We start from the raw sequence: 18,236 nt of genomic DNA on the forward strand, positions 1-18,236 counted from the left end.
CCCAACACAACCAACAATTAGTTAAAATGAGAGAAGTGCAGTGCTGGAGAGGCTCTGAATGACAAAGCATCTGCATCAGTAGTTCTCCCTAGGAGACAATGGTTGCGATAAAGATCAACGGGTCGTGGTGAAGCTGGTAAGCTGGGATGAGGCAGCTCTTTACCATGAACAGCCACGAAAAAAGAACCATGAGAAATCGCCAACTGCAGCAACAAGGCTTGAGAACACAACAATAGAGACAAGCGAAGTCCTAGCTGGAGTGCTGAACCACACCTACATGCAAGGCTGCTACCAAATCCCCCTTGCAGGCTCCCTGTCTCCTTGCTAACAATAGCGTATTTCTGATTTTTGCACTTTCACGAGCCCAGAACAAGGTATATGCTAAAAAAAATCACCTTAAGCTAGTTTAGCAAACTATGAGGTCCGCCAGTCATTTCCTTTGTGCTTCATACCACTGTTACGGCAACAGGGCTTTTCGCCTCTCCATGCACACCGCAATCTCCTTTATTAGAAACCGCATCGAGAACTTACAGAACTCAGTCATTTCAGTGGTACCTTCACCTAAAGCCGACTTAGGGAAAGGACAAACGAGCAGCGAGCCGCAGCAGCCCGAGCTGGACAATAACGGGGCTGGGCACTCAGACTGCAGCCTCATTACCAGCATCTTTTCATTTCTTTCAACACGGGGGTGGGTGTGTGTCATGCTCGGGTCCCGAAGGATTCTGCGTCGCGCTGCCGAAACTTGGGCACAATGCGCAGGGATGGAGCCGCAGCCCTGCGGTCTGTGGGAAAACGCCCCACCACCGCCGGGGTCTGCGGCGCTGCGACGGGGTCGGCGATGGGGACGGGGACGGCGATGGGGACGGGGACGGCGATGGGGACGGGGATCGGCTGCGGCACCCACCCAGCCCCTTCCCCGGCGGCGGCGGCGCGGCCGCCCTTTGTCCGCTCCGGGCTGCCATAGGGACCGCAGTGCGGACTGCGCCACGCCCACCCGCCGGTGTCTCCGGGCAGACGGGCTGGGCGTCCGCCGCAGCCCCGACAATGGCGCGGGGCGGGAGCGCGGGGCAGGGGCTGCGGGCGCGGGGCGGGGGGACCCCGCGGGGCGCCCCGGGGTGCGGGCGGGGCCGGGACCCGCGGTTAAAGAAAGAGAAGCGCTGGGGCTCGGAGCCGGGCTCGGCGCTCCCCCGCCCCGCAGGGGGGCAGCGGGCGCAGCAGCACGGAGCCCCCCGCCGGGGCGCCGCGGGCAGCGGGCGGGGGGCGGCCGCCGGGGCCGTGCGGGTGGGAGGGGGCGCCGCGCTCCGTGCGCTCCGCGCGCTCCGCCGCCGCCACCTCACCTCGTTCGATGTTGGCGATCGCCCGGCGCAGGTGCTCCTCGGTCACCAGCTCGCCGATGACCACCAGCAGGTAGAACTTGCTGTCCAGGAAGCGGTGCGACAGGCTGGGCGAGGGGGCGGCAGGGTTCGGGAGGCTGCAGGAGGGCTCCGAGTCCGCTTCCACCACCACGGTGGCCATCGCACCCCCCGCTCCGCCCCGCGGCTCCGGGGCGCTGAGGGGAGAAGGAAGGGCCGCTCGGCGGCGGCTCCGCAGGCGGCAGGGAGTGAGGGCGGGCGGGGAGGCGGCCGCGCTTTTATACGGAGACGGGGCAGGGCAGGGACCTGCCGAGGAGGAGGAGGAGGAGGAGGAAGGGGGGGAGCCGGCGCATCCCCGCCGCCGCTTTTCCAGCATCCACGGCTGATGTCATCTGCAGCAAATCCTCCCCGCGGCGGCCCCCGGAAGCAGGAAGGACGCGGGGTGCGAACAACGCCCGAGGGTCGCCGGCGGACCCCAACGCCCCGCGATCCCGCAGCCCGCGGCCCTCGGTGGTTGAGGCCGTCGCGGGGCTCCGGCTGCGCCCGGCCGGGCGGGATGCGGCTCCGGGACCCGGCCTGCTGCATCGCCCTGCGGTGCTGCAGCACAGCTCGATAACCCTTACGGCTAGCAATCTAAGCGATATTCTTACAGTTTGCTTAAGAAGATGCTGCAAATGTAGGGCTCCTGCGTGCCTTCAAGGTGCGTGGGTTTGTGACTCACCCCAAGGGTTCTGGGTAGGGTGCTCCTGACAGTGGACAAGCACTGAGAAACCATAGTGCTAAGGCCCCGGAATTTCAAAGGGCTTCAGGTGGCTCCTTTTTACCACGCTCAGGCAGCTCTTCTGGTGCTGGAAAACACCTTCCATCACAAAAGGAAAGGGCGGGTTCCTCAGGAAAGCCATGCAAAAGCCAGACATCTGCTCTCCCGTGTTCACCAAAACCCCTTCCGTTCAGTTACCATCTAACAGTGTTTGATCCTCCCCAAAACTGGACGGAGCGCTCTGGGATAAATCAGCCTCCTGGAGGTGTTCCTCTCACTTTACAGACAGAAGCCAGGCACTGGGTTACACTGAGCATCATTTGTGTGTCTGAAGTGATGCGGGACCTGGGAGAGGATATAAATGTTGATAGCCTGGTTTACAAGACAAGTTCTGGTTGCTGACTGAGGAGATGTCAACATGCAGCTCCTTGCAGCACTCACTGCTCCCGTGGCCTGGAGCACCCTGGTTACACACAGTCCTTGCCTGGAGGAACTGATACTGCAGGTCTGCTTTCTTGGAGTGAGCACTTTGGTTTGGGGCACAGTGCAGTCATTCTAATTGACATGCACTTGTCATTTATTTGACAATCCCAAATTGTCTCTGCCCAGATCTTGGGCTGAAACTCTGTTATTCCAGGAGCTGGTCCATAGCATCATCTCTGCCCACTGTACCTAGAAGCTTTAGAAGGAGTAGTTCTGCTTTCATTCAGCACTGAGCTCCTTGGCTAGTACAGCATGATGTGGTGGGAGGTTGCATCCAGCGAGACTTTTGCTGCACTGCCATACACTGAGGGCTGCAGGCACTCCTACAGCCATGTCAGGTGGAGTGCAGCCATGTCAGGTGGCAACACAAATTGACGTGGTGGTGAGAGCAGCACTCCTCATGAGTTAGGGCTGACACTTCTCATAGAACAAATGAAGCCACGCAGATGCCCAAAGGCTAGTAGCATTTCTCCTAAAGCCGGCACTGTGTTCAGGGACACCTCTGTTCTATGGTGCTTTCCTGTTGAGCCCGGCAGCTCCCATTAGAGAGAGAACATGGGCACAATTGAAGATGAGTGCGTAACTGCTTAGCAATGATACTCCCCCCAGTTGTCTGTATTCTACGTACAGGTATCCCAGCATTTTGCCACACGGTGTCCATTAGTGCCTGCTCCTTGCTTCTCCCAGTGCAATACATGGCTTTGGGGCATGCCTCTGTGCCAGTCACCAACATGATCATCTGATCTCTGGTGTGTGGAAGGGCCTTCAGGGATCTGCACACTGCTTGCAAAATGTGGGTAGTTGTTCCTAGACGTGATGGTAAAATGATGACCTGCCTCCCAAGCACAGCAGGCAGCATTCTTGGAAATGTAAGCCAGTATGCAAAAGGCATTATATTTGCTTTTTAGCACTTTTTTTTTTTTTTTTTTTTTTTTTTTTTTAAGAAAAAGTGAAGACATACCCGTCTGGAAAAATACATGTAGATATTTCAGAGTAAAAGGCTCAATGAATGTATTGAATCAAAGAAGAAAATGCTGACGTACGGGTAGGTGATACAGTTATACCTGAAATAGCCTGCTGAGGTAGTCCTCTGTTCTATGAGGATATTGGGCTGCAAAGAATGTTCAGTCAGCACATTGTGTCACAACAGGTGAAGAGTTTCAGCCAACCCCTGTGGTGATGGGGATGTTTCACATACTAAACTCTGAGCACCAGGGGCTGCCTTTGGGAGGAAGTGGCCTTGTGCTACAAGGGGTGTAGACCTCTGCCCTCATGTTTTCACCAGCTTACGCCACTTCATCTGAGATGGAAGTCAGACAAGAGGAGATGCTTTAACCCCATGAGCCTCTGAGAAAGCTGCAGTCTCCCAGCTCCATGGCCGGTGGGCACACTGCAACTGGCCCTGCTGGCCACTCCCGTGTCTGTTTGTCTTTACGTATCTGGATACCCATTTGTATTCTGCAGTATGGAGCGATCAACAGATCTGCTGCTGGGTGAAATGTGGAGATGTGCTGTGTAAAGCTGACTCAGTGTCATGTGACCTTCCATGTTTGAAGTGATGTCAGCTTTCTGGCTGCAGCTAAATCACGTAAGTATGCCACCTCAGTGGTGGAAGGAGACTATGGAGAATGTCTTGCTGTTTTAAAGGGACAATGATTGATATCCAGTGTTCTCTGTCTTCTTGTTTGCTTTGGTTTGGTTTTGTTTCTCCAGGACATTTAATACCAGATTGGTATCCCACAACTGAATATAGTCAAACATTGCACATAAAGCTGTATTTTTCTTGTGGATATGGTGTTTTCTAAAGTAAACAGAGAGTTTTAAATAAAGTACTTGAAGTCTAAAACTAGAAGATGCTTCTTGGTGGTGCTCATCGTTTGTTACCCACTAACATTCAGGTTTTGTTCAAGTCCTATCTTCAGTCTTTAAATGAGATCTCAGTGATGCCTGAGCCCTCAGGCTGTCCCTTTGACCAAGGCCAGATGTCACCACCAGCAGAAAATAAATACATGTCCATGTAAGCTGCTTCAGACCAATTTAAGAACTTAGAACAGAGTCGTTCAGAAGGCACTTTACATAGTCTGTCTTCACTAAGTGAAACATTAAGCTGAAGACTGCAGAACATGTCATGAAATGGGTTCGTGAAGTAGATGTTTTTTCATAAGAAGAGACAATACTGTTTATTTTGGAAATTAAGTTTTGCCAGCTTACAGCAGAGACTGCAGAACCCATAGACTGGCTGAGGCTGGAAGGGACCTGTGTCCCTCTGGCCCAGCCCCTGCCCCAGCAGGGACACCCACAGCAGGGTGCCCAATGCTTTCCCCAGGTTACCTACAACCAATGCTCCCCTGTGTGTGATCTACACCCCTCATTCCCCCCAAAGCAGCGAGGGCTGCGTGGTGCATTGCGCTCACCCAGCCCAGCCCTCATGTCCCAGCCTCCTTGGAGTGCAGCTCCCCAGCACAGCTCAGCAGGGACAGCCTGAATGGCACTGACCCCAGCCCAGCAGAGCAGGCTGCAGGAAGCAGGTGTGCAGCTCTTTCTTCCCCCATCTGTCAGTCAGGAACAGAAGGAGTCAGGGGGCAGTGGCAGCCGAGAGATGGGAGAGCATTGAAGGACTCCAACTTTGGGAAAGATATATTAAGAGGAGACATTGACTTCTTTATATGGTGAGCCTTGTGCTTAACTACATTGTAATAAAAACTACTTCGCTGACATTCATTTCAAGTGATTTAAATTATATTCTTCCATTTTAATTACTATTTTCTACACTGCAAAAGCAAGAAGTTTTCATGTACTTGTGGTGAAATACCCATTTCAGATGGTAATTCTGCTGTTTCCCATTCCTCCCACTTTCCCTGAAGAAAAAAGTGAAGGAAGAAGGAAAAAAAAAAAAAAAAAAAAACATTGCAGAAGAAGAAAAAAAAACTGAGGAAAGCAACACTACTGCTTTTAAAAATAACATTTTCTCTCACTTTCGACTCTCTCTCTTGAAGTGAGAGAAAAATAACACCAAGTAACATTTTGCTGTAGATTCCAATTGCAATATATATATATGTATGCATGTATGTTCAGATTAATTTTCCCCTATTTGTTCTGTGGAGAAGGAAAAGGATAAAAGTAAGGAAAGGAGGGAAATGGAAATTTACTTCATTTCTCTTTAATGGGAAAGAAGTGTGAGAAAAGGAATTTCTTCTTGACTATTAAAAAGAAGAAATCAGAAATTAATTATTTTGAATAAAATTATCCTCATACATTACAAAAAACTCATAGTTTTGCATGGAAAAAACATTTCTTCTGCAATGAGGGGAAATAAGACAATCTTAAGTAATTAGACCCTGTTGACTGGTAAGGATGACATTTAAAATTCAGTAATAGTTGATAATGAGAACATTAAAAGTAATGATATCCATTGAACTAGAAAGCTGGATATATAATTAAAATATCACCAACAAAACTAATGGCAAGAGAATGTAAATCAGCATCTTGCAGTAGATTTTTAGTTCTATTTAAGCAGCTCTGAGCCCTTAAGAACAAGAGAGAGAAAAATGATCTGTTGGTACAGGATGTGGCTCGGATTTACAGAAGTGAGTTCTGCTGGGTTTTCTTAATACTTGTTGAAGGACATCCTTTGCCTTTTAAGGGCAGAGTGCAATTTCTCCTGGTGACACCAACCTGAGGAGCACTACAGCCTAGAGACCCAACATATGCTTCCTTCCAAGCCTACTTCAGAGCTCTCTCTTGAGTGGGGAGGAAGGAGAAAACCAAGGGTCAGGTTTTGAATGATGACATTTGCACTGTCATCTGCTCAACTTTAGGACCAGTTGGAAGGTGAGGGCTCCCATGAGCTGGTGCTGGGCACCATGCTGCCTGCATGCATGCAATACTGTAACTCCCTGCCTATGCTGCAACCTTTCAGGGGCCCTTTGGGGGGTTGTGAGTGTTCTTCAGTGTCAGCTTTGCTATTCACTGCAGGCATGGGCAGGAAGGTAACATGCTGGATATTCTTTTGAGCATGCCGAAGCAGAAATGCCATATTTCTACTGTATAAAAAGGAACAGGAAGCAAGAATTCTAGGTGAGCATTACTTCATCAGCACAGGTCCAGCAGATCACAGTCCTGCACTGCCAGCACTTCAAGGCCACAGCAATTTCATGTAATTTGCATCTGTGATCAGGGCACTGCACTATTCTGCATGCTGGTGCAGGACTTAATGTGCACGCAGACCACATTCCTACAAGGGATCCATTGTGGCTGTTCATTCTGGATTTTACCTAAAGATATATAGTAAGTTGCAATGAAATGCACCCTATTCCTACGAGAGTAATTTGTGGCTCTGCCTAAGTAGGCTTTAGTTTCTACATAGGACAACTTCTATTGCCATACTACCAACATTCACCTCTGTTGTTGTGGGCCAACATAATAAAATATGAAGCATTACTTTCAGAGCAGCCCTAGTACTAAAGTCCCCTGTAGTCGTGCTCTCATAATAAACTATTGCACTTACAACAAAACATGTTCATTCTCAGTAGAACTTGATGTGGCTACAGGACTATCAAGAGGAATGGTTAGCTTCACTTTACCTACCTGAAAACAAAACACCAGAGTTGCTTATTCGTACCACCTGCAAGACTGACCATCTGCTTCCTTTCTATCTTCTTGCCCTTTCTGTTTTGGCTTAACAGCATGATTGTTATCACTTAGTTTTCCAGCATATTTTTGTCTTGTTTTTGATGTCCCTTTGTGTTTTGTCTGTCATTTATCTGTCTGTTCCATGCACTCTCAGTAGTGATACAAAGTGAAGATGATACGGGGATGTTTTTCCTCCAATGTTTCCTTTCTTTCTGCTTTATTTGCTCTTTAATTTGATAAGTTCTTCCCAGCCATCCATGTTTTGCAGGAGCCTGGGATTTGCTTAGTGAGAATCTTTCTGCAGAGTTTAGTCAATGGCCTCTCTCCTCAAGAGAGTCAGTGGGATGGCAATTCATTATTTGGGAAAGAACAAGGTAGAGAGTGTTGATTATAGCACTATTTCCCTTCTGCCTCAGCCCTGCAAAGCCCAAGGAGTTGCACAGAGATATGCCAAGGCGGGCACAGGCCGAAGCGGTCACCTCATCCCCTCAGGATGGAAGAACAACTCACAGTTGCGGTCCTCTGCCTTTCCCATGAAGAGCACTGGCCACAGCAGCAGCACCCTGCGATCTGCTGTCAGGATCCCTGTGGCACCCATTTTTCCATCCCTATGATTTTAATCCAATTCCAGCCTTTTTCACGTGTGCAGACTGTCCCTTAGAGATGCTGATTACTGCAGAGACAGACTACAAACAACAGAGTAGATTTCCTGATTTGCCTTCCACAACTCCTGAGAAGGCACCTGCAGATTCCTATGGACCTCCAGCCCACAGTAACAAACTCTTCTGTCTTTAGCCCTGCTGTTTGTCCAAAGCAGGAGCACAGCATCATGCTGTAGGGTTGCTACAGAGCATGCTGCTTGTCAGCTGCTTTTCAAGCAATGCCAATGTACTCTGGCTCCAGGTCCGAATGCTAATGGGATGCTCTTGTGAGTAAGCATTTTCCAGACTGAGTGTGTTGTGATCTCTTTGAACTGCTCTTTTTGGGGGGAAACATTTCCCAAGGCTGTTTGCTTGACTCCCTTACCTCTCCGCTGTGCCACTGATGGATGTTTACAAACTATGTATGTCACCAACAACAAGTGCAGGGGAACTAATCTGAGGCATTCAGTGTGTCTCCAGCCTAGAACCGCCTTTCTGTCTGATTTGGGGTAGCCACTAAAGCTTTCATAATGGTTATTTTCCAGTGATTTCCAAGACACATTTCCATTTATAAGCTTTTTTTAGGGCTTGGTTATGTTTGTATTGTTCTTTTGTTTGAGTTTTTTCCCTGTGCCTGAAGAGGAACACACACTGTAGAATCTAATAAACACTGAAAGTCAAGCTGAGTTATTTTGGGTTGATGCAACTACAGTGATACTTTGCACTGAGGATTTAATTAACATTTCTTCTGATGGTAAATAAACCAAATAAAATCCAGCTCATCTTCCAAGAGCTGAATTTGTTCTCCACTGCTAATAGCAGTAAAAATTATTAAAATCTCATTTTAGTGAGGAAAGTAAACTTAGGTAATTATGAATGAATGAGAGGAGCCACTCTGCCAAGTGAAACAATATATTTTATATTTGTCACATAAATGCATTTATCATAAATTACATCTTTGACCTTCATTAGACTCCTGTTCTCTCATTTGTAAGCTGCAGGTAGAAATACTTGCTCAGCTTTGGAAAGCTGCTTGAAGTACAAGGGAATAAAATGTATAAATAAAATAGATGTAGATAAATCATTTTTCAAATTTGAGGCCACATTTAGTTGCATTCTGCCAGAAGATACTCAATTCTTGGAGGACAGCAAAACCAAACATATTGCTTCTATATTTTTGTGTTTTTGTTTGATATCTTCTGATCAATTTCCTCCCTGTATATTTTACTTCCAAGGGTGTTTTTTCCTCTAATTTTTACTCTGTTGTTTTCTTTACTAATTGTTTCTCCCTTCATTATGGCCTTTCAGAACTTGAGGGGATCTTACAAACAGGAGGGACACCTTCAGACACAGTCTGATACTGATAGTACAAAGGGGAATGGCTTTAAACTAAAAGACAGGAGATTTCGGTTAGATGTTAGGAAGAAATTTTTCACTCAGAGGGTGGTGAGGCACTGGAACGAACTGCCCAGAGAGGCTGTGGGTGCCCCATCCCTGGAAGAGTTCAAGGCCACGTTGGATGGGGCCCTAGGCAGCCCAGTCTGGTGGGTGGCAGCCCTGCCCATAGTAGGGGGTTGGAACTGGATGACCTCTAACCCAAACCATTCTATGATTCTGTGATTCTTTAACACTGATTTGAAAAAGGGAGATATTGTCACTATGCAAAAGAGTGAAGTTGAGATTTCATAGCATGAGCGAATGATTGTTCTCCTTTTGCTTTCTCTTATGCCTGAGGAGTTTGCTCATCTACTCTCCAGATGCGCTTTTGCTTTCTGTGGTAGTATTAACAAAGGGAGTTCATTATATCTCAGAGAATTTAAAATCCAGGCACACTGGGAAAAAAGCATGCTATAAACACATTTTAGTTCTAGTCAAAATAGAAGAGACTGAAAAGTTTACTATGTTGAGGTAATAGTATATTCAGTACAATACGGTACTACAGTTCTCTTTGTACCCATGACACAATGCCTCTGGCTTATCCTCATTGTGCAGTGCGTTTAGTTTACTGAAATTCTGGAAGCTGATAGCAATAATTAAGCAATAAGGCACAGCAAGTAGTATTTCATTATGCAATCCCAGAATGCTTAGGTGAGTTGTTAGGCACACAGCCAATAGCTTTAAACCACCTGGAAGAATTATTTTTATACATAACATGGATAGTGGTTGGAAATTATCTGATTTGCTCACAGCTATGCAGTTTTCACATCCTAACCACCTCAGTAAAAGCTCATCTGCTTTGTAACTAGACTGATATTGAACTAAGTACTAATGATCAGGGGTGAGCATTGCTTCTGGTTTAATGACTGACAGGTATAAACACATGGCCCAAGGCATAGCAATTAGTCCCCAAGCAAAGCCCTGAAATGCAGCTGTGGGTTATAAGCTGAGACTGACAGAAAGTACTTCAAGTTTGGATGATGGGCATGAGCATCCGTGGGTAAGCATGGGCTATGCCAATGGAAAAAGGTGTGATGAGCCACACGATTTAAATGCATACTCAACACTTCAAAGGGGTTGTAACAAAAAGTAAGTGGTCCTGGAGAGCATTTAGTCTTCCTTTTGAAATACTTCACATATTTTCATGCAATTGGCTTACCCTGTCCTAGAAGGTTAGATGTGCAGATATTAGAATATCCTTAACATGGACACTTTGTCCTCTTCCTCTTATGTCCAGTTTAATCAATTATTGCCTTGCTTTTCAGATTTGCTTGTGCATCTCTCCAGGCCTTATCTCACACGGTGTCAAATCTGGGGCATAATGAACTCACTGCAAAAATCTCTCATGTTTTAATGGGAAGAGAATTGAAGCCTGGTTGTTTTGCAGTTTCAGCACTTCTGTAGTTGAGACCACTATAACTGCATCTCTTTATAGCAGCCATAACGATGTAATGGTCTGTCTTTGTGTGTTACCGCTTATGTTACATATACATGCATAGGGTAATAATTATGTTAGCGTTTCTCAATAACAGCAATTTCAAGTTATGTTTGGAAAATGCTCAATGAGTATTGGGAACTCCCAGTTCTCTAAGCAAGATGACAAACTTGCGTGTCCCAAGTTGTGAAGGAAGTGTTCCATGTGTCATCAGGACAATATGAGAGGGTGTTCAGAACTGTGAGTAGGACTCAGTGGCAGTGCTTCTTTTTCTCCATGCATTCAATGAGGAAAACAAACCTTTCCATTTGGGCCTGCAGTTTAAGTGCCTAAAAAAAAAACCCTGTAGTAACTAGAGCTTAAAATTGTGATGCTTTGTATTGTGTATGGAAAGTAACAGAGTTTTGATTGAAGGCTAAAGTAGCTCTGAATGCTCAGCTGACGGCAAGGCACAAGGACATACTGGTTCTTAGAAGACACAGTGTCCTCTGTTGTTGGCATGTACAGGTAGAATTTGAAATTCTACTGAAAGGAATGAACGTGCTGTTGCTTATTCAGTAGACTCATTGCTGTGCTTCATCTAATCTTGAATGTCCAAATAAAATGATAGCTAAAGATACAACCGGAGATAAACCCCCTGGTTTTGCTTCTTGAAATATTCATTGACTACCAGGATCCCCAGAGGGGAAAAACATTGATGTATACTTTAGATGAAAGAGAGCTCATTTACTTTGCCTTTTTTCCCTCTGCCTCCATGTCATATTGGTATATGCTGACCCATAACCTCATCTTATAATATTGATTTGCATTTGTTTTCAGTGTGTATCACCTGCTTCTCTAGCAACACACACAAGTCACAACCATTTTGCAATGCAGGCCATTTTGCAAAAGGTTTGTTTTCTATCAAAGAAGTTTCACTGCTATCAAAACATAAATGTAATGAAATAATGGAAGGTACCCCAAATGTGCAAGCAATGTTTGAATTAGTGCAAGCATTTCCCTACCTTCCACTGTGTTGACAGTAATGGAAGATGAAAAAAAGAAGCCTTCCAACTGAGATGACTGGTGTAAATGCCTGTAGATACATACTAAGCAGTATGCATTTGTGCTGGATTTCTAAAATCCTCATCTTGGCTCATGGATTGTGCCACATGTTCTTACTTTCTCAATGAGAAAAGCTTGGTGGGACTTTACTAAGCATTCAGCTCTCTCTGGATCTGCACAACAAACCAGCGAGTCACTGTACAAAATCATTAATACATGCCATTATTTAGATGCTTACAAGTACGGTCCAATACGGTGTTTGAGGGGAAAATTGATTTTCTTGTTTTTAAATATGTCAAGGGCCTACAAGCAGTTTTGCCTTGAGTGCTGCCTCATTTTGTACTGCTTTCTCTACACCTCAGAATGCAAGTTGAATAGATGCATTAACACAAAATTCTATGGGCCAGCTACAAATTACCATCAATTACAATTGATGTTTATTTTCTTTAAAAATATTCCAACTAAAATTGAAGTGGATATATTTTATAAATTAACAGTGTTCGTGGTGTGGAAATAGCTGCAACTCAGCTTCTTTTCCTGTGCCCAATTTTATCCCTTCAGAAAACCCATCAGGCTGTTTTCCCATTTTTATTCTAAGTGCAAAACGAGAGCACTGATCATTCTTACCCAAGAGGCCTGACTGGGTACAGTATTGACGTTAGTCCCTTTGTGAGTCTGTAGTGGATGGTGAATATGGTCGGTTCTTTAAAACAATGTATTGATCAACCTGGTGATAGGAACGGAGCAGGATGCAAGAGAAGGGCAGTTCCTCTAGACAAGCTGTCTAATTCCTGAAACAGCTTGCAAATTTGTCACTTTCTACCCAGCAAGGCTTTGCCTTGGCTCCTTACCGTGCTTTTCACCACCTATTTGCTGAGCTTCACGGGAGGTCAGGTCAAACCCTTTGGATCATCTGTTCAAGATCAGCTTTGAACAAATTCCCAAGAATAGGCAGAAAGGTCTTTCACCCCCATGGCATCATTTTGCTTCATTCTTTCTTTCCTGAGAGTCCTGCTATGTTCTGAGACACAAAGACCCTGTTTCACATGCTCATTGTAAGGTTTGGAGACCCCAGTGCCAGATGGGGCTGGCCTGCCCGGCCAAGCGGTTTTACTGCATTTTCGTATCAGTGTAAAATGGACAATGTTTTCTGAAAGTGTTGTCACAAACTGATGCAAATCATCTTGTCATGAGACTCTGGAAGCATGAGAACAGACATTTCAAAAGGCTCCTGAAACTAGAAACCCTTATCTGTACTTACAGCAAAATCTAATTTTGACGTGGAATTTCCATACCAGCTTTCTATAGAAAAGGAATTTCTCTCCAGACACCTGCAAAAGAAAACAAAATATATAGCATGTCTCAGTGCCAACACAGTCATCTCCCTGCATTCTATTCTCCAATCTTTTGTGTCCATGGAGACTTGTAAATGTGTTATTCAGGTTTACATTAACATAGCTCTAACTAATTGATTGATAAGAGGTATGCCATCCACAGAGAAATGTTTAATAAATCAAGATAATCTCAAATAAAATGTAAAGAAATACAAATCCTCACTTATTTTACACTACAATGCAATTGGAATGCAGAATAGCTTTTCAACCCTTTTAAGTCTCAACACTTTCTGGTTCAGATATGCAACCCAAGAACCAGAGCAATTGTCCTTGGTTTGGTATACACCCTACCTGATGTTAAAATCGTGATCGAATAACATACCAAACTGCACAGTTCACTACTGAAGCCCTAGCTTTCTCATGCATTCTCTGTTTGCTTAACTCTACACGGGAAGAGAGGCTCAAGGGGAAAAGCCCTACACACATTATGGACAGACACTGGCAAGCCTCTGTGGGACTATAGTTGTGAAGGAAGCATCAGTGAGCAATGAAGAAACAGGTTTGTATCTATGGGTTTTGTGCACCTGCAGAGTTCTGTGAATCTGAGTCAGCTGCCTTCGAGATACTAATAAGAACTTCACAGTTCAACTGCACTGTTGGCAGAGATAATGAGTAGCATGCTTGGTTTCTGCTGTCAGCAGTGTTCTCCTTACCATTTTATTGCATAGTTTGATGTTGTTGTCTGAACCAGAATTGCATTATAATTTTCTTCTTTTAGTTAAAAACAAACAAACAAACAAACAAACAAACCTGGCAAAATCTGGAGGAAATATCACAGAAAAAAATATTTTTTTAAATATATTTTAAATACCAATGTTAAAAGAAAACTCTTTTTTTAATATTGTTTCTATGTATGTTTTTGTTGCTTTTTTCAGTGGTGTTTTTCTAGTTCTAAGCTTAGCTGCAAACTACATTCAAGACATATCTTTTTCAACATACTATGAAACCTGGAAAGACTTAAAATTTGTAACTTAAAAACAGCCTACATACAAGAAAAATATTGAACTCAAGCTTGAGGTTAAAAGAAGCTTAACTACAGGAGAATATTTTTTCTAACCTTAAAGCCCAAATTGTTTATCACTTAGTTAATTACTGCATCTATATACACACTTGGAAACCATAAGCATTATACCAATATTTTATGTAAAAGGTTTATTGACTTGATTTCCCACCAACTCATTAGACTGAATTTCACTGGGGCACAGCAACGTCTGTAAACAAGCTCACTCTTGCTTTATATTTTCACTTCCATAGAATCTACCTCTGGGGTATCAATTATTTTACTTGTAGCAGAATTCATCTCAAGGAAGTAACAGGGCAGGCAGTCTGATTGCAAATACATTACTGTAATGCAGGATGTTTGATAAAGGTTCTTTCTTATAGAGTTAAAACAAGTGTATTTATGGCATTAAGAATAGGTTCTGTCCTCTCACCTCAGTTTATCTGTTTTTTATGTTTAAATATGAGATTTAAAAAAAAATGTTTTGAAGGTTTTATTGTTTAAAATTTGTCTTTTGAAACCCGAAAATTATTATTTCCTATTTCCTAGCTTTCCTCAAAATACTGCAAGCTAGAAATTCTTGTTAAATGAAAGCAGAATCCTATACTAATGGGATTCCAAGAAGAGGCACTTTCCTTTACAAAATGCTAAATATTCCAAAAAGGGTGATTTCAGCCCCTTTTGGTATTCTTTGACTCCTTTGTTTAGATTCTGCTACAAGAAGCCCAGCTTTCCTCGCTTTGTTTTCTGTGGTACCACCACCTGCGTGTGCATACAGCCTATTGAAGCACCCCACACACAGCTGAGCAGGACACCGCTGCTTCTAGTCGGGGATTACTGCCAAACAGTGGGTGGTAACCACATTCTTACTGCCTTCTCTGAAAGAGGGGTGCCGATTGCCTCCCCCTGCCTGCCACTAGTGCTAATAATATATGCAAGAACCTAGCTGCATTTCAGATGTTGTTCACTTTTTCAAACTTGATTGAAACTTCTCCCTAAATCCAGAAGTCACAGGCAGTGGGAAGTAGGGAAGCCAACAGATGGTGTGATCATGCCAGTCCCACACCCTTTGAAACCTAGCAGGAGATACAGATTAAATTCCACAAGTCTGTGCAATCCACCATGAAAGAGAAAGGAAGTCATAATGTGCACTGGTAATTTTGATTGCCCATTTCAGCAGCTGAACATTTTAAGTGGCCATCTAATGACGACTTGTTCTTACACATGGCTAGGTCAGAGGGAATGGATGGATACAGAGGAATCCATTGGACTTAGACAGGCTCGAGCAGTAGGCCCAGGAGATCCTCATGAGGTTCAACAAATCTAAGTGCAAGGTCTTGCACCTGGGCCACAGCAACCCCATTATCAGTACAATCTAGCGGGTGTAAGGATAGAGCACAGACCTTTTGAAAAGGGCTTGGAGGTACTGGTAGATGGGAAGCTGGACATGAGCCAGCAATATGCCCTCACAGCCTAGAAAGCCAACCCTATCCTGGGCTGCATCAAAAGAAGCGTGGCCAGCAGGGTAAGGGAGGTTATCCTGCACCTCTGTTCTGTGCCGGTAAGGCCTCACCTGGAGTGCTGCATCCAGATGTGGAGTCCTCAGTACAGGGGAGACATGGACCTGTTGGAGTGCATCCAGAGAAGGGTGACAAAAATGATCCAAGGGATGGAACAGCTCTCCTGTGAGGACAGGCTGAGAGAGATGGGGCTGTTCAGCCTGGAGAAAAGAAAGGCTCCAAGGTGACCTGGTAGTGGCCTTCCAGTATCTAACGAGCGGCTATAGGACAGAAGGGGACAGACTCTTTAGCAGAGTCTGTTGTGAGAAACAAGGGGAGATGGTTTCAAACTAAAGGAGTGGAGTTTTAGATTATATATAAGGAAGAAGTTTTTTACACTAAGAATGGTGAGGCAATGGAACAGGTTGCCCAGAGAGGTGGTGGATGCCCCATACCTGAAGACATTCAATGTCAGGGTAGATGGGGCTCTGAGCAACCGGTCAAGCTGTGGGTGTCCCTGTTCATTGCAGGGGAGTTGGGATAGATGGCCTTTAAGAGTCCCTTCCAACTCAAACAACTGTATGATTCTGTGACTTGATTTCTCACCTGTCACCAGCTGGTCTGTTAGTATGCTTGTACTTGAGGTAACATTTAGTAAAATCATTGCATGATGTAAGTAAATATATATATATCTCAGTATAAGAGTGATCAATAATTGGGCTGTAGATAGGGGCTAAAAGAGACAAGTGCTACAGGCAGAGAGTCGTGTACCCATACACAGGTTGGGGGAGCACAGTGTTAACCTGTTGTTTAAATCAATCTCATCAAGGCAAAAAATCAAGCAGAACTGACATTCTGCTTTGAGAAATCAAGAATCTGCAAGATTTCATGTACATTAACAAGGAGATTGTCTGACTACATATTTGCACATAGTGCAAGACTTCCATCTTGGAGAAAACACTTAGTAGAAGTCTTCTGGCAGAGTTTATCCGTGCAAGGTGCTGACTGCAGTAAAAGGACAAGTGTGACTGGGAACTGTCTCTATAGTAACATGGCCATCAGAGGGTCTGCTCTGTGTTTCCAAGAGCTGAGCTGCACCAGATAACTGAGATGCCACAGTGCTCATTGGCCATGCCTGGAGCAACCACACTGCCTCTTGCTTTTCTGGCAGCTGAGAAGACACGTAGGCCAGCACGACCTCCACAGCCCAATATCAAAACATTCTGCATGCCCTGTAACACTAGAGAGCACAGCACAGCAAACCCTGCTGTAAGATTTAATTTGCTGTTGCAAGCCCAGTGAGAAGTGCCATCTATGGAGTTTTCCATACAGTACAAATGGTAAAAAGAGTGAAATAAAGGTATGCAAATGAAGATTTTTCACACTGTGCCTCTCTCCTTGATGCTCCAAAACTAGTTAGGATCTGCAGGTGGCTACAGAAGACAAGTGCCTGTACCACTAAGCTGAAGAAATATTCCAATTTGATTTCTCCAAAGCAAGCTGACCGAAAAGGTGCTATACCATCAGTAACTGCTGCCAAGTGTGCTCCTTCTCTGGAAGCTTCAGGCTTTTAGCTCTAGGATTCTGTCCAACTGGAGGCTCAGTGGTGATGATAAAGCAAAGCCTACAATCAGCTGAGCTACACAGAGAACAATCTTTTAAATGCAGGCAAGGAAGGTTGCTTCTCTCAAACAATAACACTTAAGAATTCCTCTGTGTTTTTTTGCCTTTCTCACATTTTATCCAGACCAGCTAAATGGGGGCCCCTGGGACTTCTCACACATATCTTGCTATGAAAATAGGTTAGTATTTCACTCCAGCATCAGCTTCATACAGAGAAAGGGGCTCTATGCTACAGTATTTTCATCCTTCACCTCCTAAAATATGACAGTATTTTCAGCTCTTTCTGCTGTGGTGCCTCCCATCTTCATTAGCCTCACTGCTACCCGAAGGCAAGGCTGCAGGATAGCTGAATTCCCTCACACCGCACAGGGAGCCGTGCCAGAACAGATTGCAAGGAGAGTGATACAGCACAACTCAGTTCTATCCTTCTCTCCTTAAGATAGAAAATGTGCTTTGGAAAAAGCAAGCCTCCCCAGTAGGCATGCTCAGAAGAAACTCACTGTTGGCTAATTACTGTCAGCCTCCATTTATGGCCTGAAAGGTGAAATAAGAAGTCAGGCTTCAGCCCTTCTCTGAGAGACAACAGAGTGAATCACTGTTTTTGTAGTTTTGAAAAACATAAATAGTTGATAAGACTGCAGACTGGCACTGTCCCCTGCCTTTTTGTCCACATTATATTCATCCTGCAGGAACCAACTCTTCCTCCATACAAAGATTACTCATCTGCTCCTGAGAAGGGAGTTAGGGTTAATGCATTTGGGTGAATCCTGATTGATAACTAATTTCCTAATATCCTGTACTTTGAATGAAAACTTGTTTATTTTCTCATGCAAGAACCAATTTCTTCAGTCCTTTCTCCCGTCTCCTTTTTCAAGTGTCATCATGTTCAGTGCAAGTAGTTTAATTCACTGTCATTAAGATCTCTGAGAAGTGTTA

At 44.8% G+C, this 18,236-nt stretch overlaps 1 protein-coding gene across 1 annotated transcript in view; it reads right to left on the minus strand.

Moving 5' to 3' along the window:
- The window catches only part of MAP1B (microtubule associated protein 1B), a 71,569-nt gene extending 69,964 nt beyond the window's left edge, over nucleotides 1-1,605 (minus strand). Inside the window, exon 1 of the mRNA XM_004937371.5 lies at nucleotides 1,338-1,605. Within this exon, the coding sequence (XP_004937428.4) occupies nucleotides 1,338-1,515 (178 nt within the window). The 5' untranslated portion in view covers nucleotides 1,516-1,605. The remainder of the gene's footprint in view (nucleotides 1-1,337) is intronic.
- Between the last annotated feature and the right edge of the window lie 16,631 nt (nucleotides 1,606-18,236).

Source organism: Gallus gallus, chromosome Z (assembly GCF_016699485.2).
Source record: "Gallus gallus isolate bGalGal1 chromosome Z, bGalGal1.mat.broiler.GRCg7b, whole genome shotgun sequence".
Classification (NCBI taxonomy): Eukaryota; Metazoa; Chordata; class Aves; order Galliformes; family Phasianidae; genus Gallus; species Gallus gallus.